General features: G+C 44.4%; 1 protein-coding gene across 1 annotated transcript; it reads left to right on the top strand.

Moving 5' to 3' along the window:
* The first annotated feature begins 5,974 nt into the window (after positions 1–5,974).
* LOC119271832 (MDIS1-interacting receptor like kinase 2-like) lies at positions 5,975–21,633 on the top strand. The gene is made up of 7 exons (XM_037553499.1): positions 5,975–6,686; positions 6,732–6,977; positions 7,326–8,241; positions 8,391–8,454; positions 13,118–13,243; positions 21,301–21,359; positions 21,453–21,633. Exons 1-7 carry the CDS (start codon positions 5,975–5,977, stop codon positions 21,631–21,633), a joined length of 2,304 nt encoding a protein of 767 aa, XP_037409396.1.
* Positions 21,634–22,130: the final 497 nt, after the last annotated feature.

Here is a 22,130-nt window from a genome sequence, read left to right as displayed (position 1 = left end):
TGCAATGGGTGAAGCTGCTGAAGATCAAGAGGAACCGGACGATGTGCCTGATGATGATGATCTCCGCCGGGTCATTGTCGATGCAAGGACGCAATGCGAAAGTCAAAAGGAGAAGCTGAAGTTCGATCACATGTTAGAGGATCACAAAAAAGGGTTGTACCCCAATTGCGAAGATGGCAACACAAAGCTCGGTACCGTACTGGAATTGCTGTAGTGGAAGACAGAGAATGATGTGGCTGACAAAGGATTTGAGAAGCTACTGAAAATATTGAAGAAGAAGCTTCCAAAGGATAACAAATTACCCGACAGTACATACGCAGCAAAGAAGGTCATATGCCCTCTAGGATTGGAGGTGGAGAAGATACATGCATGCTCTAATGACTGCATCCTCTACCGCGGAACGCATGCCCGATATGCGGTGCATTGCGGTATAATATCAGACGAGATGACCCTGGTGATGTTGACGGCGAGCCCCCCATCATTTGTGTTGAGTTTCATTCATTCATATATATATGTATTGACCCCCTTCTTCAAATTAGATGTTTCAGAAGCGGGATGAACTCCTAGCACCAGCTCGCATGCAAGCAATTCAAGAGGAATTGGCGGCATTCTTTCTTGACCACGTGATCGCTGAAGACGGAGAATACTATGTGGACCATGAGTCCGTATGTTAGGAGATTATATTTGTAAGAGATAATTATTGTATATATGTAGCCGGTAGTGTCGGATAGATATACGAGAACTTGTTGTTCGACCAATCTCTCGGAGAAGGAGAGGTGGTCGATATCACTTCTCTCTGTATGCATATATGTTCATGACGATCTTCTGTTTCCTTCGTTTGCTTACTAGCTAGCTAGTGTGTCTAGTCCTCTCTATACATATGTATAGTACGTAGCGTCGACCAAGCACGGACAAAAGAGAGGACACTTCTCTTTATTAATTAGAGCTAGCTAACACAATATATGAAATACCTAAATTAACCCCCAAAACCCACCAACCCCTCCCCCCTTAAAAAAACAAAAATCCCAGCCACAGAAATGCTGACGCGCACAGGCCACAGGGCAATAGTACCGACCCTTTAGTCTTGGTTCAGGAACCGGGACAAAAGACCCTTACGAACCGGGACAATAGGCCATTTTTCTACTAGTGACACCAGCACACATCACACTATCACGTTAGTCAAAAAATAGAACAACCATAGCTATTCAGAACAGTAATATCTGAACCTCACCTTCTTGGCGTTAGGATCCCTCTTCTTCTTTGCAGGGGCATCCTCTGGTCCACAGTGTTCGGCCACAACTACGGCATGCCCTTCAAGTGACCCCCCTGAGTGGTTCTCTCCCGCCGGCATGCCGCCTGTCCACTGCCCACCTACAATTTTGTTAGCCTTAGGTCCAGGTAAAATGAACATGCCAAATCCCTTTGAATTCAGTATTGGTCCAGTGTGCAGCTTCTGACGGATGCCGCGAATTGAGCGACCGACTACCGAGCTCAACCGCAGATACTGGACGCGCGAAGTTGGAGAGGAGTAAACCTGGGGAGCTGGCATTATATACTAATCTGCGAAATTCCAATGATGCCCTTAGTGGGAGACCAAAATCACAGCCGATGGCACGATTTCTCTACCTTGGAAGGCCACCCGACCACAGTTTGTGACAGAAGGGGCCCACCCGGTCTGGACCCCGATGTCTTTGAGATTTAGGACGGTAGAACGGGTGGAAGACGACGGGCACTTCATTGATTGTCACATCAGACTTGATCCAACGGATAGGATCGTCCATCAAAAAATCCGACGACCAGAATTTATTTGGACACCTAATCCGATGGCTGAAAATCGTGACGAGAAGCCTCCGTTTCTTCCCAGGATCTAGTAATGGGATGGGATTAACCGCTCCCATCGCACGAACTCTCTCTGCCCCTCTTTCGACGCCTCCACCGGCCCGCCCCTATCACCCTCCCGGTGCCTCTCCTGCATCTCCCCGTGTGGGCACCTCCTACCCCCATCTCAGGCGGGAAGCGGAGACCTCTCCCGCTCCCACTATCATTCCGGCGGTCATGGCCACCACCGCCGCCGTCGTCTCAAACCTGTCAACACTCCCCTGTACTCCCTCCGCACCCGCCTCCGGACGGCCTCCTCGCGAACCCTGAAACCCAGGCCACGTCGGAGATCCACGAGGCGGAGGAGCTGCGGCTGGAGGCGGAGTCCGCTCTGGAATGGGGCTGCGTGTGCGCGCGGCTGCCCAACTTCGCCGCCACCGACGCGGGCGGCGCTGCTCGAACAGGCCGCCGCCGATGCGGTGCCCAGTGGCGTTGGCGAGTGTGATAGGTCGTCGTCGCGGCCGCCCGTGGCCGGTTTCTTGCCGTGCGGGAGATACGCGTACGCAAAATCCCGTGTGTGTACGATTGCCCCTGTTCGGACTGGTAGAGGACACCACATGAGGATGAACTGGTGAGAACTTGAATTTGCGTACAATCATATATTTATGCTAAGATATATCGGTTGATTTCTGTGAGCAATTATGTGCACGTAATACTTTTTTTTTAAGGCTCCAGAAGAGCCCGGCTTTGAATTAACAAAGTCATCAACCGGCCAGGATTACAGAGATTGCAACCACGAACCACACAAAGAAAAGGAAAAAAAAACACAGCAAAGATACAAAGGCGCTGGGAGACAGCTCACATAGCACACAACCAGCTATACCAGATCAACATGAAGCTAATAGCTAGGAGATGCTAGGGACCTCTTGCACACACACAACCAAGGGGAAGGCAGCTGCCAGCTCAGGGCAAGGAAACGACGACGATGAGAGGCAAGCCATTGCCAGAACACCGGGGCTTGTGGAGAACACAATCAGACAGTGTCATCGTCAAAGAAGGCCCCTGCCTCCTCGCCTGGCTCGAAAGGCGCCGCACCGTTGAGCGATGGACTAGTTCACCCTAGAACCTATCTGAATGGCACCCAAGGAAGCCACAGGAGCGGAACCAGGCGTTCCTCACATGTCGACGACGACTCACCTAGAGCCAAGCAGCCCCAAAACCGAAGATCGGGCGAGAAAGAGGGTGAGCTGCCAGGATGAAGGGCAACAGCAAGGGCCAAGACCAAAACACAGAAGCTCGACACTCTCGGCGAGCTGGAGGGAAAACCACCGGAGGAGGGGAACCCTATCCCCTCCCTTCCTGGAGATCCACGGCACCGGACGCCCTCAAAGCCGCACGAAGAGCACCACCATAACAGAACCCCGCACCAGGGAAGGCATGGCTGCCGCTGGAGACTTGCTGTCGCCGCCGCCGCACACCAAACTGCACCACACCGAAGCCCGCCGCCCCACTTGTTCCCAAAAACGGCGTCTTCAAGAAGATTACGGCGCCTGGGGCGTCGCCGCCGTCCAACAAAGTTTGGGTTTTCACCCAGGAAGCAAGGGGGCATGGGATGGGGAGGACAGGACCTGACCGGCGCCTCCAAGGAGGTGAGCGGCGCCCATGGGCGTCGCCGCGGTCGCGCCAGCAAGGCTGGCTAGGGGTTTCCCCCGGTCCTGGAACCCCTCCATCCGCTCCCACCCGCCGAAACCAGCCCCCCATGTCGTAGCAGATCGGATCTGGAGGGAGGGAGGAGCACGCCGCTGGAGAGGTGGTGTGGAGGCGGCCAGATCTGACACCGCGGAAGCCGGAGCCGACGCCGAGCCCAGACCCGCATCCTCCGGAGATCTCACCGTCCTCACGGTCAAGACAGCCGGCCCACGCCCGCGCCACCAGGAGCCAAAGGGCTGGAGGCGCCACACCAGACGGGCCGCCGCCCCAGATCCCGCAGCCCCCCGCGCGCGAGGCGAGGCAGCGAGGACCCCGCCGCCACCATCATCAGCAGCACACCAAGAAGGCCCGGCGGCTGCCTCTGGTGGCGGCGAGGGGAGATCGAGGAGGAGGGAGGTGCGGCGGCGGGATTCGGATTCGCCCCTCGAGTCGCCCGAGCGGGCGACGCGAGGGAGGGGAGGGGAAGGGGTTGCCCCGACTCCCTTTCCTTCTTACTGTATGTGCACGTAATACTTTGAATCTGAATGTCGTCAGCAAAGCTGTACATGTATTTCTACTCAGTTTTTTGGACTTCTGTGCATCGGGGATGCATAAATTAAGCTATATTTGCCATTGCCGATCATCTCCTAAACTCTATTACAGGAAGCATCGCTTTATTTTTTTATCCATATATCAGTATATAAGTATGTTTAGCTTATGTATAGTTGGTGATGTGTCCATGGAAATTGGTGATTTTTATTTTCTGCATCTGTTTCGATCTTTTTAAAGCACATGAGGTAAATTGGTGATTTATTCTGTTAATGTAGAACCAATTTCAGCAAATGAATTTTCTTTTTTACCAGTTAGCGGCAGTCTGCGATATATCCAGAAAGATTGTTATGCTTGTTTTGTCTATGTCTTATATCCTAACATCCATTTCTATGATGATCAGTACAGCTGAACTTGTTAAGAACCTTTACAATGATCATGTTAGTGACTTAACTTCCTTTTTTTTGTGAGGAAACTTTAGACAAGTTGAAACCGAGCATCAAATAGTTTTACTTACAGCAACCAAGAGCTACCCAAGGTCCCAGGACCTGATCAGGTGCAGGTTGTGTCGCCCGGCTAAATAAGACACCAACTTTGGCCTTTTGATCCTCTTGTGTGCTTTATTTCCATTGATAATTCGAGTTAGAGTTCACAGAAGTCAAGAACAAGCTCACCATCCTTTATTTTTTAGGGTAAATGTTTTGTAAGTAGTGACATCCTGGTTCTGCATTCAATCTACAATCATCTGTTCATTAAGTTCAGTTCTGCGAGATGCTCCTGTGCTATCATGTTGAATGTAGGAGGTACAATCTGCTTGATTACCAACATACTTTTCCAAGCTTAATTTAGGTTGACTGAACAGCAATAATTGTTGAAACATATCCTTTAAAAAAACTTTGAAAACATTAATATTTTATCCTAAAAAAATCTGAATACTGTTATGTATGTACATATAGAGTTATAATATGTATGTTTGTAGAAAAGAAGACCGGATGAATCAAAATTGGTTACTTGTTGTTTCTTTGAACCAAAAATTTCTCTTTCTTTTCGTAGCCTAGAAATTTGTGCATTGTCTAAAGAATTTTTTACAGACACGAAGAACATCTAGAAATTTGTGCTTTTACTTTGATGCATAACAAATTCAATTGAGAAAAGGATGTTATATAATAGAGCAAACTATAATGTTAATTCAATAATTATCACCTAAAGGTCAGGTATTGCAGCTGATGTATAACTCAACCGTTCATTTTTGTTGTTGTTATAGATTCATTGTTCTTGAACTTCCAAAGAACCAATGAACTTTGTTCTGAACTTATGACATATGTTAGGGGGATAATACAGTAGGCATGCTGTCAAATACTCGAATTTTTTAGTTCTTGGTCCCAAAAATTCGAATTCAAAATTTGAAATAAAATTTCGTCCGACATTTGCTCGGAATTTCGCGGTAACTGTGGTATCCGCCTTTCCCAGTCACCCACGAGAAAAATGACCTCCTCGGTAACCAAAATCTTGGTCAGTACTGGCCATCTACTTCAACGTGTTTCATGGACCTTGATCATTCGTGCATCTATGAAACCTATCAAGTGTTAGTTTCCACACTGTTTGACATATCAGTTGGGTTCTGTAAGAACCAGGGTTAAAAAAAAGGTTGCCATGACTTCCAAGTGGCAGCCTGATAGTGACACATGCATATATACACTATGTGATATGTAATTTCCTATTCTCATGAGGATTCTATAAAATAGTAGCGCGTAGCTTCTCCTTAATCTAAATTAACAGCACTTCATAATGTGCCATTTGTAAGCTACGAGGTCCCTACCACCACTGTAATGTCCGGCCGGGCGGCTGGCTGGCTCATCCCAAGGTTTTATATCCTCTGCACCAGGGAAGCACCACCCATACCGAAGCCAAAGCCACTATGAAACTCCACCCCGTAGGCCTCTTCCTGCTCTCTTGCACCTGTCTGCTACTATGTGCTGCCGCGCCGGTGACGGTGAGAGCAGGCATCCGGCGTGAAGCTGAAGCGCTAGTGAATTGGAAGGCTAGCTTGGTCAGTGCGGATGACTCCCTTGGATCATGGTCGTTGGCCAACTCCACCAGCCTTTGCAAGTGGACGCACATCACTTGCAACTCGGCTGGGCACATGACAGGGCTCCATTTTATGGAGGCAAGTTTGAACGGCACACTTGACAGGTTCGACTTCTCGGCTTTTCCCCACCTGAAGAATCTCACCTTGAGCAGCAATGGTCTATATGGTACAATTCCAGCAGGGATTGGCAACCTGACGAGCTTGGCCCGGTTGTATATCTTCAATAATCTGTCTTTGAGGGGTGCCATTCCGCGCAGCATTGGACAGCTGAAGCACCTTTCCGCACTGTATCTATTATACCTGGGGCTCGATAGCAATCTACCTCAAGAGATTGGTAACTTGACGACCTTGGAGGAGCTCCATCTTTACTCGGTTACTTTGACCGGGTCAATTCCACCAACAATTGGGGTGCTCGTGAAGCTCCGCGTGCTCAGCATGCAAGGGAACAATCTGACAGGGAGCATCCCACTTGAGATTGGAAACATGACACAACTAAACATCATGAGCTTATGGTCTAACTATTTACAAGGGCAGCTACCAGGTACCATCTCTAATTTGGTGTCACTCCAGGAATTGTCTCTGTCAGAAAACCAGCTCGGAGGCCACATCGTCCCCGAGCTTGGGAATAGCAGCCTCCTGGAGACAGTTGATATTGAAATGAACAACTTCTCCGGGCTGTTCCCGTCATCCATTTGTGTAGGAGGACGACTGAGTATTGTCAGTGCTAGGTCCAATGGATTCACGGGCATTCACCACCAGACCTTCCGAAACTGCACATCCCTGATGTTTGTTGACTTCACGGCAAACAACATTGTTGCAGATATAAAGGACTGTGTTGGCGAGCATCCATGGGAGCTTCGCATGATGACTTTGGGTCAAAATCACTTGTATGGCACGCTTCTCACAGATGGGGGCAAGGTATTCATTTGTAACTCTACTTATTTAAGCTTCCTAGACCTATCAAACAATTTATTAGATGGAGGTCTCCCCAAGTGTTTGTGGGACATGCCAAGTTTGGGATACATGGATCTTTCTAGCAATTCTTTCAGTGGTGTAGTTCCCTTTTGGAAGACTTGCAACGATAATCTTGTCTGTTTACGCCTAGCCAATAACCATTTCGAAGGAACCTTTCCTTTGGGTCTTAGGAAATGCAAAAACCTTATCACTCTAGATCTTGGAGGCAATAATTTCTCTGGTAGAATACCTTCTTGGGTAAGCAAGAGCTTGCCAAATCTCATTGTTCTTCGATTATCATCAAATATGTTTGATGGAATCATACCCCACCAGATATTAAAATTCCAGCAACTCCATGTATTGGACTTGTCAAAAAATAATCTCATTGGACCCATTCCAGACAATTTTGCCAATTTTACTGGCATGGTACATAATGCAGGAGACATTGTCTTGGACAATAATCTAAGATTGGAGATAATTAGTGGGCAGATTCAAATAGTTTGGAAAGGTGTGGATCATGGTTTCCCAATCCTAATGGTAGGTATTGTGGGTATCGACTTATCTGGCAACTCTCTTTCACAAGAGATTCCAAATGGGCTCACAACCCTTCTTGGGCTGAGGTATCTGAACTTATCAGGAAATCATTTGTTAGGCTGCATTCCCGAAGACATTGGCAATCTAGTACTGCTGGAATCCTTGGACCTTTCTCTGAACCGACTCTCGGGAGAAATTCCTCCAAGCTTTGCAGGTTTGAAGAGCATAACCGCTCTGAACCTCTCGAGTAATAATTTATCGGGGTTGATACCTATGAGCGACCAGCTGCGAACGCTCCCAGATCCATCCATATACAGCAACAATCCAGGGTTATATGGTTTCCCCTTGGAGGGCTGTGTAGACTCGTCGACATCGACGCAAAGCGGAATGAGCCAGGCTGAAGACAGCAGGGAGGCATTGTGGCTGTATTGCTTTGTGGCTGCTGGGTTCATCTTTGGGTTCTGGCTGTACTGCGGCATGTTCTGGTTTTACAGCGAGACCTGGAGGTGTGCATTCTATCAGTATGTCAACAACATGCAAGGGAATGTAACCAAGAAGATGTATAGCTGCATGTCATACTTCCAGGCCAAGGTCCATGAACGAGCAAAGTGCATCACGTGGTGTTGAAGTAAGCTGTGTGCAGGCATATGCGCCCATTATTGAGCATTTCTGTAGTACTTGTCTTCCATTGTTGTAAAACAATACTGACTAGGAAGTTCTGTGTATTTGCTAGTACTTTGATGTGCATGTTATTCAGTTTTTGGGCGCTAGACGTGCAAATTACAGATGAATCAGTGCAACATTTACTTTCTGATTGTGTGGTAAGTATATTTGGATGGAAGTAAATGGGTTCTTTAGAATAAACAAAAAAATAGCTGTAAAATGGTTAGCGATTTTGGAACGGAAAGGATGTTCTAAGAATTTTTGTGGATTATTGTTTGGTTTCGTGCGAAATTGTTGTGGAACTCCCTTGATCCAAACAATCCTAGATTTATAAAGCTTCACAATACTTTATAGAGATACTTTATACCATATTTCTGCACAAACGTAGAAAGACCTCATTATATGAATAAAAATATAAGGAATTCCTCATTGGTGAAAATGCCTGGATTCTGAAACCGTTCACATTTTTTTCAGCTGATTTGTGTTCTGGACGATGCTTTGCAAGTAGTGAGAGTGTTTGACTTGTCTTTCATTGTTCCCAAGTAAAGATTAGTGACTTTGTGGGTTTTCAGAAATCAAAACAAATATGCTAGTTCTTCACTTCTCAGACAGACTTGAAGAAGCTTAAGAGGAATCCACCATTAGTGAAAATGCCAAGTGTTAGCGAGCTTTTAGACACTCATCCTTTAGTCGGCGTGCTTCCCGCTGTTGTACGCGCTCCTTTGTTGCACAACACAAAAGAAACAGTAAAAGAACATGTCACAACTTATGGAACGCTCAATGGCAACTGGTGTATGGATTGTTTCCACTGGACTAGTAATGGTATGTTTCTGCTTCAAGACCACTATATTATATTTTGTTGGAGTATACTAGCAAAGTGCCCATGTGTTGCAACGCGAGAAAAAAATGACATGTTGCGGAGATGAGGTTGTGCAAGGTGATGCCTGCCACCTCGTACTCGGACGCGATTTTATCATGTAGCCATACACCAGACATCACAGTGTAAGTGAGCACGAGGTTCGAGTGCTAGCCTGCTAGGCATGGATACCGGATAAAACATCCGGAAATCCTTTCTTGCTCACTTTTGTGGTTTGCAGAGCTTTTCGCTCGTGTCATTGGATCCCTTCTCCAGCTGGGAAACCAGTTACTGCATCCAACCCCTCCTGGATATGTGCATGTTATCCATTGTGTCTTTCTCGCTTCCATATCGGAGTTCACCAGAGTCTTTGTTAACGGCGGCTGGCTCGCCAGTTATCCTATTGTTTTGATCAACAATAGAATGAAAAACTGAAGGGAGCAAACTCGCAACACGAGAAGAAGTTTAACTTATCAGATAAAATAGCATCATGATCACTTGGGCATTGGTAACTCTTTCTTTTCTGACAACTCATATGACTTGCCCTGGCATTGAAGGAGAACATGAACCCATCCGTTTATGTACAAAATAAGCATCATCCTATTTTAGTCCCATTAGCCTGCAACAAAATCTACTGGAATATTCATATCAAAAGGAGAGGAGGATATCTTCCGAACTGCAATAAAAAGGTACACACTAGAAACCGGCATCAAATTATATATTGCCAGGGAAGTGGTCTTCGGAGATCTTCAGCAGCAACGCACTCCTCACCTCTCTATATTGACGTGAACACCCCATATAGATACACCAAGCAAACAACCATCACAGTTCACATACACTGATTTCTACTCATCCCCCAAAAAAAATCTTAAAAAGTTGAGGAGGCAATCCACGTGCGGTTCAGACATGAATATGCATCAGTTTTTGGCTCTTGTGGGCGTAAAGGAGTCGGAAACTTAATGCAACATAGCGAATACTGTAGCATTTTGCTTGCGCTAAAGCACCACGTCTCTAAGGCCCTGTTTGGTTCATAAGTCCTAGCCCAACAACTTGCTGGTACAACATCATCATATTTCTAATGATTTTCTAGCCAGCTTGCTGGTACAACAACTCGCTTAGTATAAAAACTGATGAAATTTCATTTTAATGGGCGAGGTGGGACTATTAAATTGTGGACGAACCATAGATTTTCACACACTCGGGAATGAACCCTGTTGGCATGATGCTCCGGATGTGTAGTAGTTGGTTGTGAGTTCAATTGACGCTCATGATTAACTATTTTTTTAGCCGATTCAAGGACCATAGGAGACCAGGCGGTGGCAAGAGGCAGCCCTTGCTGAGAGGTCCCTTTGCCGAGTGTTTTCTCCGGCACACATAGGAAACTAAGGGCTTGTTTGCTGAGTGCTTGATGAAATACACTTAACAAACAACCTTTTTCCCATGATCGATCGTGTAGTCAGGGTGAAATATTAGTATTGTAGCACTTGTGTACTCCTGAGTATTTTCCAAGAATTCCACAATATATGATGCTTTGTTATGTACAAAAATATTCCTAAGATTTTGGATGGAAAGTCAAATTATGGAAGAAAATCCTGCACCATAAAAGGAACCAACGAAAAAGAGAAATTGGAAAAACAAAAGAAATGAAGAAGACGGAAAATGCGTAACTACCAATTTCCTTTCCCGCAAAAAAAATTCCATTTCTTCTTATTCAAGAAACACGGTGTGGGATAAATGAATCACATTCCAGGCACCTTGCTGAACAAACCCTACCTAAACCCTATCTTCTATGCTGCCACTTTGCTCCATGGCCCTCCTCGCCGCCGGCCACCGTGCCTCTGTTGTCATCCGCCCAAGGGCCGCGGCTATGACGTTCTCCTCGACCAAGCGGAGCTCCTCCTCCTTCTCCCGAAAGCTTCAGGAGAGGACCAGAAGATAGATGTGAGGCCCACAAGCCTAGGAGGCATGACCTACCCCCTGGCCGTGGCATTCAGGCTTGTGGGGCCATGCAGCTCCGTTTGACCTAATTTCCGGCCTATAAATTCACATATATGCCAAAACCCTTGGAGCGAGACCAGAAATAATTGTATCGCTACTACAAGGCTCTGTTCCGAAGCGATCCAATCTGGATGCCTTTTTCGGCACTCTACAGGAGGGGGAACCCATCCACAGAGGCATCTTCGTCAAACTTGCTGCCTTCATGGTGACGTGCGAGTAGTTCATCCTCGGGGTTGAGGGTTTTACCAGTAGTTATGTGTTTGATCTCTCTCTCATGTTCTTGATGTATTCTGATCAAAGTTTAAAATCGCGGGCGAATCTAAGCGATCGCGCCGCTATCGCGGATCTGGAACCACCCCGCGATTTGCTGCCTTCCCAAAATCGCGGGAGATCGCGTCGCTATCGTGGGCGATTGCGCCGTTTCTTCCTTACCTGTCGCGGCAAAAATTCTGGCCGCGATTCTCTCTCGCCCGCGATCTTAAACTTTGATTCTGATGTTGATTGTATCATGAGCTTTATTAATAATTGGATCTTATGATGTTCATCTCCCTCTATTCTTTTTGTGGTGAATTGAGTCTTGATCTTTGAAGTTTCTTTATGTTGAATTGAGTATTTTGGATTTGAGATCACTAGATGTGTGTCTAGTAATTAACTTGTGGATACCGCCCTAACAATGAGGTAATCTAGGCATAAAGGTTGAACGATATGTATGATATGATGTTGTCGTAGTACGATCTCCGCGACTATTCGTGAAACTTTGGGGGTGGTTCAATATATTGATTGGAAAGGCAACTTCAAGGTGGTTTGCTACCTACGCATTTCATCATATTTTCTCCGATAGAATAGAAACTTCGGAGTGATTCTTTGTGGCACCTTGAGGTATTATAATGTGGTTTAGTTATGTTAGTGATGTCGAGAGATTGCACTAGTGAAAATATGAATCCTATGACTTATTTTCAAGTATTGAGACACCGATTTTACTCACTTTCATTACCTGCTACCTTGCTATTTTTGTTTATTCAGATTATAAAAAGCTATTTCTACTATTCATATATTACATATATATCACCCTCTCTTCGCTGAAGTCGTGCACTTATACAATTGACAACTGTATTGGGTGTATCGAAGATACAAGATATTTGATTGCGGAGTTGTTTGAGAGAGAACCACCTCCTTCCTACACCTCTCGCGGATTGGTAAATCTTAGGTCATCCATTTGAGAAAAATTTACTACTGTTCTACAAAACTCTCCAGTCTACTCTTGAGTCCTCAACAAAGTCTACAAGAAGAAAGTTGCGCAATAGACATTAAGCTTCTTCATGATTACATTGAATGCATTCTAACCATTTATTATGTGTGAATTTGAATTAAAATGTAAATTTCCAAACTTGTGGATTTGAAAGTATGATGAATGACATGTGTTTGATACAAAGAAATTGAGTTGTTTTTTATGGCAATTGGTTTTGTACATGTATGTATTCACTAGTGGAGAGAGAAATAGCAAAAAACAAATTATATGGATAGGTTTATAGAGGGACTGCTGCAGCTGCACACCTTTCTCTTTCAATAAATTTTAGACCTGAATATCTAGTGAGCGTCACATTTTTTGGCATGAAAGATCAAACATCTTTTATGGAAAATTATATTTGTTGAGGGTGACAAGTTTAATTAGCGAGGCAAGTCCGTCTCAGTTTATTGTTTTGCCAAAAAATCCGACTCAGTTTATTGTTTTGCCAAAAAATCCGTCTCAGTTTAGGCATGAAAAATCAAACGTTTTGCAAAACAATTACCATCTCTAAATATCTGACATCAGATGTCTAGCATTTCTGTAAAAATATTAGAGGAGCCTCTAAACACACTTATTGGGAGAGTTTTTTCTAGAACACGCTGGAGATGCTCTAAACTCCTTAAAAATACTTTTTTTTATTAAAAAAACCATCTGAAAAAACTCTTTCCTGTTGATGAAGGAACACTCCTCTGGCCCCTCCGCCGCTGCGCTCCGCGCCAAGTCCGACTCCCTCCGCGCCGCCACGCACGACGGCGAGATCGTCGGCGTCCTCAACTCCGTGATCCAGTCCCACCACCGCGACCTGGTACGTCCGTCCGCCGCCCATCGAGTTCCCCAATCTGCTGGTACTCCAGGAGGGGCGGTTTCTAGGTGATTTTGGTATCCGATTCGTTTATTCTTCCGGTCCTGCTTATAAACTAAGGGTCAGACTATATCACATCTAGTCTATATCACATCTAAGTTGACATAAACACTCTTTGTGATCTTTTTTGTTTGTTTGTTTGTTGGTCTCGAATTGTTTGTTTGTCGAGATCTCGTGTTAGTAGGAAGCGACGGAGACTCGTTTGATGCTCACGCCCTTCCCTAGCGGGCTGTGGCCCATTGGCAGCTAGGTTGTATATGTTTTTTGCTACAGATTTTTTGCTAGGCCGCGTTTTAGAATGCTACAGGTCGCTAGGTCGCTAGGTCGCACAGGTTCTTTTTTTGAGGGAAGTCACTACAGGCTGCTACACATGCATTGCTAGGTAGCTACAGGTTGCTTGCTAGCTCATTTTTTTTGCGGGCGTTATTAGCTCTTTTTTCCTCACGAACATCTAGAAAAGTTTGCGAATTTTAAAACATTGACTGTTGACCAACAAACGTTGACTTTAAAAAACCATAAATTTGCAAAGTGTTCATTAAAATAAAAATATAATGAATTTTAAAAAGTTCATAATTTTTTCAAAAGTTCACAACTTGAGAAGGTTCGTAATTTGAAAAAAGTTCACAAAAATAGTTCTTAAAAATTAACGAATTTGAAAAAAGTCATGACTTGGCAAATGACGTAATTTGAGGGGAAAAGTGAAAATTAAAAATTTCATGAATTTAAAAATGTTAACATTTTTTTGAAAAAGAGTTCACAATAGGGTTCAAGAAATTTGTAAAAATTTCATGAATTAAAAAAAAACAAATTTGGAAAAAGTTCATGCAACTGAAAAAAGATGAAAAGAAAGGGAAAAAATGAGGAAGCTGATCAAACCCGTGCCGAAAAAACTGCCCGAAAATAATTACTCTGTTTGTGAGAGCATTCAACTCTGTGAAGATGACAGCAAGAAAAATCATGGCATTATATCATTTCATTCATATAATGCTCCACTCCCTTACGCAGAGGAATATGTACTAATATGAGGGTGCCGTTGAGGAAGGAAAACAACAAGAAGGAAATGATGATGGTCCTGGACAACTCTAGGGGGGAGGCAGGTTGTTGGCTCAAGATTCTACTACAAAAATCAAAGTAGATTCAAGAAACACAAACAATGTTCTATGCATCTTCTAGTCTGATGGGCACTTAGGGGAACAATATGATCTCTACGGTGACTGTCTTAGTTTTGACACGACTTACAAAACAAACAAATACAATCTCCCCTTCTCTCCCTTAATTTGTTGGAATAATTGGTCATGGTCAGAATTGCTTGTTTGCATGTGCAAGAGTTTAAAATGAAAGTATTGTTGGAAAATCATGTAGCAAAATCGCCCTTGGTGCTCTGATTGCTTGGCCATTGCTTTTCTCTCTACAACAACGACGCGGTTGACCTCTCCTGTATTTTAGTTTGAAAATAAAGGACAACAAAAAAAGCATGAGTGTCGCATATTTCTGTAGGCTTCGTGCCCACGTCTCACTGCAACAGCACCGTTGAAAAAAAATCGAATTTGTGCTCCCAATTAGTCAGCAAACATAATTTGTGGCCTGAAATTCCTACAATAGGCCAGTTGCATCCTCCCTTGTGAGGAAAACCTACGGGCCGGTTGCGAGTCGAGGGTGTGGCTTGCTACTCGAATGAAAACAACTACACACCCAATTTGCGAGTCGAGTGGGGACACATAAATGTGATAACAACAACAAAAAATGGGCCCCAGTTGCGAGTCAAGGGTGGACATGCAACTGTGATAACAACAACAACAACAACAACAACAACAACAACAACAACAACAACAACAACAACAACAACAACAAAATGGGCGCAATTGCGAGTTGAGGGTAAACTTGCAACTGGGACAAAAATAACTAGGGGACCTGTTGCGAGTCGACGATAATTTGGATCGGTTGAGGGTGGGCTTGAAATTGGGAAGAAAACAACCACAGAGGCCCAGTTATGATAGACTAGCATGGGCTTGCAACTCGCAGTAGAAAATACAACAAACAATTATGTGCTCAGCTGCATGTCGAGGGTGGACTTGCAACTGGGACGTAAACAATTATGAGCCCAGTTGCGAGTCGAGGGTAAGATTGCAACTAATGAAACACAACTACATGCTTGGTTGCGAGTCGACGATGGACTTGTAACTGAGACAAAAACAACTACGTGGTTCAGCTGCGGGTCGAGGCTAGTCTTGCAACTAGGATGAAAATAACTATGGGGCTAGTTGTGGGTCGATGCTGAGCTTGCAAGTGGGACACAACACCTATAGGGCAGGTTGCGGAGTTGGGGTGTGGACTTGCAACCGAGACAAAAAGACAACTACGAGGGTAGTAGTATGACTATGATGGGCTTGCAGCTAACACAAAACAAAGAAAAAACTATGGGCCTTGTTGTGAGTCGAGGGTGGACTTACAACTAGGGAAAAACAACAACGAACCTAGGTGTGAGTCGAGGGTGGAATTGTAACTGGGACAACATAAGAACTACGAGCGCAATCCCGAGTCGAGTGTGGACTTGCAACTGAGATGAAAAACATATTACCGGACCAGTTGCGAGTCGTGGGTGAGCTTGCAACTAGGACAAAACACAGCCCTCAGTTTCGAGTGGAGGGGTGGCTTACAACTCAGATAACTATGAGTTCAGTTGCGTGTCAAGTGTGGACTTGCAACTGGGACAACTACGAAACTATGAGCCCAGTAGTGACTCAAGGGTCAAGTTGCAACCGGAATTAAACAAGTTATATGGTTACAATTGCAAGTCAAGGGTGAACTTACAACTGGGACAAAAAAACAAAACACATGCACCCGTTACGAGTCGAGGGGTGGACATGCAACTCGGACAACTATGAGCTAGTTGCGAGTCGAGGATGGACATGCAACTGGGACAACTACAAAACTACGAACCCAGTTGTGAGTCAAGGGTGGACTTGCAACTGGGACAACATAAAAACTTTGGGCACAGTTGCGAGTAGAGTGTCGACTTGCAACTAAGATAAAAACATACTACCGACCCCGTTGTGAGTCGATGGTGAACTTGCAACTAGGACGAAAATACATGCTCTAGTTGCAAGTCAAGGGGTGGCTTGCAACTCAGACAACTATGAGTTTAGTTGCTAGTCAAATGTGGACTTGTAACTCAGACAACTAAGGAACTACGAACCCAGTTGCGACTCAAGGTTCGACTTGCAACTAGGATGAAACATGTTATGGGTCTAGTTGTGTGTCAAGGATGGACTTGCAACTGGGATGAAAAACAGAACACATGCACTAGTTGCGATTCGCGGGTGGACAACTACGAGCCCAATTGCGAGTCGAGGATGGACTTGCAACTGGAACAACTATAAAATTACGAGCCTAGTCGTGATTCAAGGTTCGACTTGCAACTAGGATGAAACAAACTACAGGACGAGTTACGAATCAATGGTAGACCTACAACTGGCCAAAAAAGTCAACCCTTAGTTGTAAGAAATGGTGGACTTACAATTGACATGAAAAAGTGATACTCGGTTGCAACTTGAGGATGAACTTGCAGCAAATGCAAAAAAGTAAGGACCGGTTACAATTCAAAAGAAACATCATGACCAGTGGCAAGTCGAGGGTGGACATACAACTAGAGACAAAAATGCAAGTTGTGAGTTGAGGATGGACTTACAACTGGGACAACTACAAACTATGAGACCAGTTGTGAGTCAAGGTTCGACTTACAACTGGGATAAAAGAAGCTACAGACCTAATTGTGAGTCAAGGATGGACTTGCAACTAGGATGAAAGACAAAAACACAGGGCCAGTTGCGAGTCAAGGGTGGGTTTGCAACTGGGATAAAAAATACAGGCCTAGTTGCGAGTCGAGGGTGCACCTGTAACTGAGACAAGTATATAAAACTATGATACGAGTTGCGAGTTGAGGTTGGACTTGCAACTGGGATGAAAAACAAACACATCCCAGTTGCGATTCGAGGGTAGACTTGCAACTGGGGAATCAACAAACTATGGGACCAGTTGTGAGTCGAGGGTGGACTTGCAACTGGGACAACAACAAATTATGATCCCAGTTGCGAGTCGAGGATGGACTTGCAATTAAGACAACTATGAAACAGATGACCCAGTTGTGTCAACTTGCAACTAGGATGAAACAAACTACGGTCCCAGTTGCGAGTCAAGGGTGGACTTGCAACTGGGATGAAAAACAAAACAAGTGCCTAGTTGTAGGTCGAGGGTCAGCTTGCAATTGGGAGAAGTAATGAACCCAATTGGCGAGTTAAAGACGGATTTGCAATTGGGACAACTACGAAACTACAAGCCCAGTTGTGAGTCAAGGGTCGACTTGCAACTAGGATGAAACAAACTACAATTCAAGTTGCAAGTCAATTGTGAACTTGCAAGTGAGATGAAAGACAAAACACAGGCCCAGTTGCGAGTCAAAAGGTGGGCTTGCAACTCGGAGGGTGGGCTTGCACCTGGGACGACTACGAGCCCAATTGCGAGTCAAGAGTGGACATGCAACTGAGACAACTATGAAACTACGAGGCCAGTTGCGAGTTAAGGGACGATTGGCAACTCGAATGAAACAAGCTATGAGCCAGTTGCAATCAAAAGGTAGACTTGCAACTGGGAATAAAAGTAAAACACATGCTCTAGTTGTGAGTAGAGGGTGGGCTTGCAACTTGGACAACTATGAGTCCAGTTATGAGTCTAGGGGGACTTGGAACTGGGACAACTATGAAATTACGAGCCAGTTGCGAGTCAAGGGTCGACTTGCAACTGGGATGAAACAAGCTATGTGCCCAGTTGCGAGTCAAGGCTGGACTTGCAACTGGGATGAAAAATAAAAACACATGCTCCAGTTGTGGGTCAGGAGTGGGCTTGCAAGTCTGACAATTACGAGCCTAATTGCGAGTCAAGGGTCGACTTGCAACTAGGATGAGGCAAACTACATGCCAAGTTGCGTGTCAATAGTGGACCTGCAACTGGGATGAAAAATAAAAACACATGCTCCAGTTGCGAGTCGATGGTAGACTTGCACCTGGGACAACTACGAAACTACGGGCCCAGTTGCGACTCAATGGTCGACTTTGTAACTAGGATGCAACAAACTACATGCGAGTTGTATGTCAAGGGTGGACCTATAACTGGGATGAAAAATAAAACATAGGAAAAATAACCGCGGTCAAAGATCGATCAGTGAGAAGATGGGGAATAAGCTTCATAGTCGAGCCCCCCAAACACCAACATATATAGGCCCATGTGAAAATAAATGCGAGAACATGAGACACAAAATAAACGGGACAAGAGGACGCGCGACAAACAAGAACAAGCTGACGGCATGATCGAGTTTGCGTGAACATTAAAGGAAAAAAATCAGACAATTATAGACTTAGGTGAGCTAAAACTTATCTAGATTAGATTTAGCAAATCTGAAATAAAAAATCTAGTTACACTCCTCTCTAGCTACACGGTCAAACCAAAATAAAAGAAAACAGAGAACAAAAAGACATGTGTCCTTGCACAAAAAGGCTAAGCCCACAAAAAAAATCAATACGCAAGACATAATAATGGCCCACTAAAAAAATGTCATATCGTGTCTCATTGCTTCATGAAGGACAAACAAAAAACATGACGCAAGGACAACGAGCATGACTCGGAAGCATGTGTATCTAATGGTATATGAATTAGATGAAAAATTGTTAACTCTCATTTAGATAATAATTAACAAACCAATCCGAAATTAGACCTCAGACTGCGCTGCGAAAACGGCCTAACAGAAGACACACGCGCGAAAAGGTCGACAAATAGACATCAAACACACAACGTGACACAGAACGCATGTGACAAAATAACATGGAATCAAGATTTGCACGACATTTAAAGCAAACATATGGCAGAATGAAAACAAGTTCATGAATTTTAAACAAATAAATAAAGAATAAAAGGAAAAAATAAAGGAAAAGGTGAAAATAAAAAATATAAATACAAAAAAAATCATGAATAAAAGTGTATAATTTAAAACAAAATAATGAAATAAAAAACAAAAAAGGAAAATAAAACAGAAACGAAAAAGAAAAACAAATACTGGGAGTCAAATGGGGAAAAAACGAGAGGATTGTAAAACTGCAAGCTGATCCTAAGCTCACGTCACTACTGGCCGGCTCTGTGCACGATAATAGACGATAATAGACTAGAACAATTTCTGGGAAAATGAACGACAAAACACATGGGCTGAACAAACATACGGCCTAACACACACACAAGGCCGGCGGAACACATGGGCCTGAACAAACACACAGACAAACACAGACATACGTGCGTAAATCGCGAAAGAAACCAACACAGCGCTAAAACAAGGAATCGTGATTATTGTATCCAACGGCTGTGGATTTAGATGTGAGATAGTTATTTCACATCTAGATGTGAAATAGCAAACCTGATAAACTAATCATGTATTCATGTGCGATTATTCTTCTGGGTAGTATAGATTTCGGCGCCGCTGCTCCTGAGATTGATCTCCTTAGTTTAGTGGCTGCACAATTTTTGGTCCAACTAGGTAGGAAACGTGCCCTGGCACTAGCAGTGTTAGGCATGATATTGATATTTACTACTTATTCAGCAAGTGAGGCAGGTGGATGATCAGAAATTTCACAACTTGGGGTAGGATACACGCCTTGACATGATAAGTAGATATAATCTCAACCACTTAGCTTGTGAGCAGATTTAATTTAATCTCATTCTAAGTGCATTGAACAGGTCAGCAATTGGGCCTTTTACATTGAGCAAACTATTCAAAGATGATGCAACCGTCTAAACCATGTTCGTGTAGTATGTTCATGCATCAGTTTGTTTGTGCTGGAGCATATCAGCAAGATCAATCTAAAATCTCCCTCCGCCCCTTAATAGATAGCGTATACACTCAGTTAAAAGATCAATTATTTCTACGTTTGACCAAATACATGTAGAGCTTCAGACACCACTCCAAAATTAAAATAGAACTCGTGGGACATTGGATCATGCAGAGATTTAAATTTTCTTCTAATTAGTAGTGTTTTAGCATTTGCTGTTTGCTTCTTATCTGTATGAAACTTCTTATCCTTCAATAAAAAGGAAATATTACCATCATTGCATTATGTAGTTTGATATCGGGAGTTTCTTTTAAGCTAATACTGCCGACCGGCATTTAACGATACTGTAAAAGTAGCATAAATCGTATTTAAGTGATATCCGGTCTCCTGAAAGAAATCTTTCTGCACATCCGTTTTTGGAAAGCATCCAAGGAAACACAGCCGATGAAGCTAACAGTCGATGACGAGTTTAACATATAGAAATTATTCAGATAGCAAATTGATTAGTTTCACCGGGTATTCTTTACCAACGAACTGCTCCAGGATCAATTGAGATTCATGTAGGTTTGAAAATAAAGCAACACCGGTATATTAGACTGCACATGATGGGAATAATTATTACTATGAATACCTTCTCTATGCACATAGAACAGGGGAGCCAACAAGTCTGGTAATTGTAGCCTGCGCAGTTCGGGTCAATAGCTCCTGTGCGACGTTTTTAAGGTGAATTGGTAAGAGTGCGACGTTGTTCGAGCGAATGGCTGTGGTGCGACAATTTTGAGCAGGTAAATAGCCCACGCACGACATGGCTGTTAAATGTGGTTAAATTGGTCGTCAACCAAGCCCGCCCGTTTATGTTAGGACATGTGGGTCCAACTTAATTGTTCCTCAAAACAGCTGACCGTGTCCTGCCGCCCGACCGTGCCAGGCCCGCCACTCTGCCCCCTTCTTCTCCGGTGGCGGCGGATCTTGCGTTCTCGGTGGCGGCGACGGAGCCCTCGTTCTCAACGACGGCGGAGCCTTCGTCCTCAGAAAATGGTGAGTGAATTCAAACCCTAGTCGCCCTCCCGTTCCTCTCTCCGGCCCGTAGATCTCAGCTCTTTCCTCTGTTTTCGCTTGCGGAATCGATAGGTTGTGAGGGGAGCCCGTGGGCATACTGAGATGGAGCTGCCAGATTCAACTTCGAATAGGTAATGCGCCTCTCTCCGATCCAATTTTGCATGCAATTAGGGGGTGTCCTCGTTTGCTCTTTCTCACGGGATCACACTGTCCGCCACTGACAGAGGGGATGCTGCCGCTCGGACCTTCGAATTGACAGTCAATTTCTTTCCATCAAAGGCAAAATTAGTTGATGGTAGCATACAGAACATCGAGAGAGACACTATTGTTAAATGGGAGGTTGAGTTTACAGAGATTGATCCACAAGTTCTACAGAACATGGGAGAGACGGCAGTGAAGAAATGAGTGGAAAAAATTGAGGAGAATATTGTTTGGGGTCCAGAGCAAGAAGTATCACTGTTGCGGTTTGATGATTGGAAAGGAGAGTATGTGAGAATAGAAGATGGTGAACAGATTGTTGAAGAAATCAATCGGCAAAATGGCTGGACAAGCAAATGGGCTAATTTTTTTGCTGAGCTCGTTGATCTGAACATTTTTTCGGAGGTTGGATGTGTGCCATCACAATTGGCTGCGCAGATGGTAGATGATGAGTGGGCTACACAGAGGCCATTGATTCCTATGTGTACTGAACTAGTAATACCCGAAGAGGGACGGGTGACTGGAACTGAAACTGAAACTGCATCAACTGTTGATTGGAATGTAGTTGAATTAGATGAGCCTACTGATTTGGTCATTGCACCAATGCCTGACATTGAGATGGCCAAACTTTTTGGCATTCCAGTCGATGACAGAGATAAGCAGGAGAGGGGTGAATCTAGTTTGCCTGCTAATGCTGATGAAGA

The sequence above is a fragment of the Triticum dicoccoides genome, chromosome 3A (genome assembly GCF_002162155.2).
Source record: "Triticum dicoccoides isolate Atlit2015 ecotype Zavitan chromosome 3A, WEW_v2.0, whole genome shotgun sequence".
Lineage (NCBI taxonomy): Eukaryota > Viridiplantae > Streptophyta > Magnoliopsida > Poales > Poaceae > Triticum > Triticum dicoccoides.
This window is presented reverse-complemented; position numbering and strand designations above follow the sequence as displayed.

Bases quoted from the DNA above. Each gene is read 5' to 3' on its own strand.
- LOC119271832 (XM_037553499.1), top strand. From the start codon at position 5,975: ATGAAACTCCACCCCGTAGGCCTCTTCCTGCTCTCTTGCACCTGTCTG. The intron at 8,242-8,390 runs GTGCATCACGTG...CATGTTATTCAG, and splicing joins AAGGTCCATGAACGAGCAAA to TTTTTGGGCGCTAGACGTGC. The intron at 21,360-21,452 runs GTAATGCGCCTC...CGCCACTGACAG, and splicing joins CCAGATTCAACTTCGAATAG to AGGGGATGCTGCCGCTCGGA.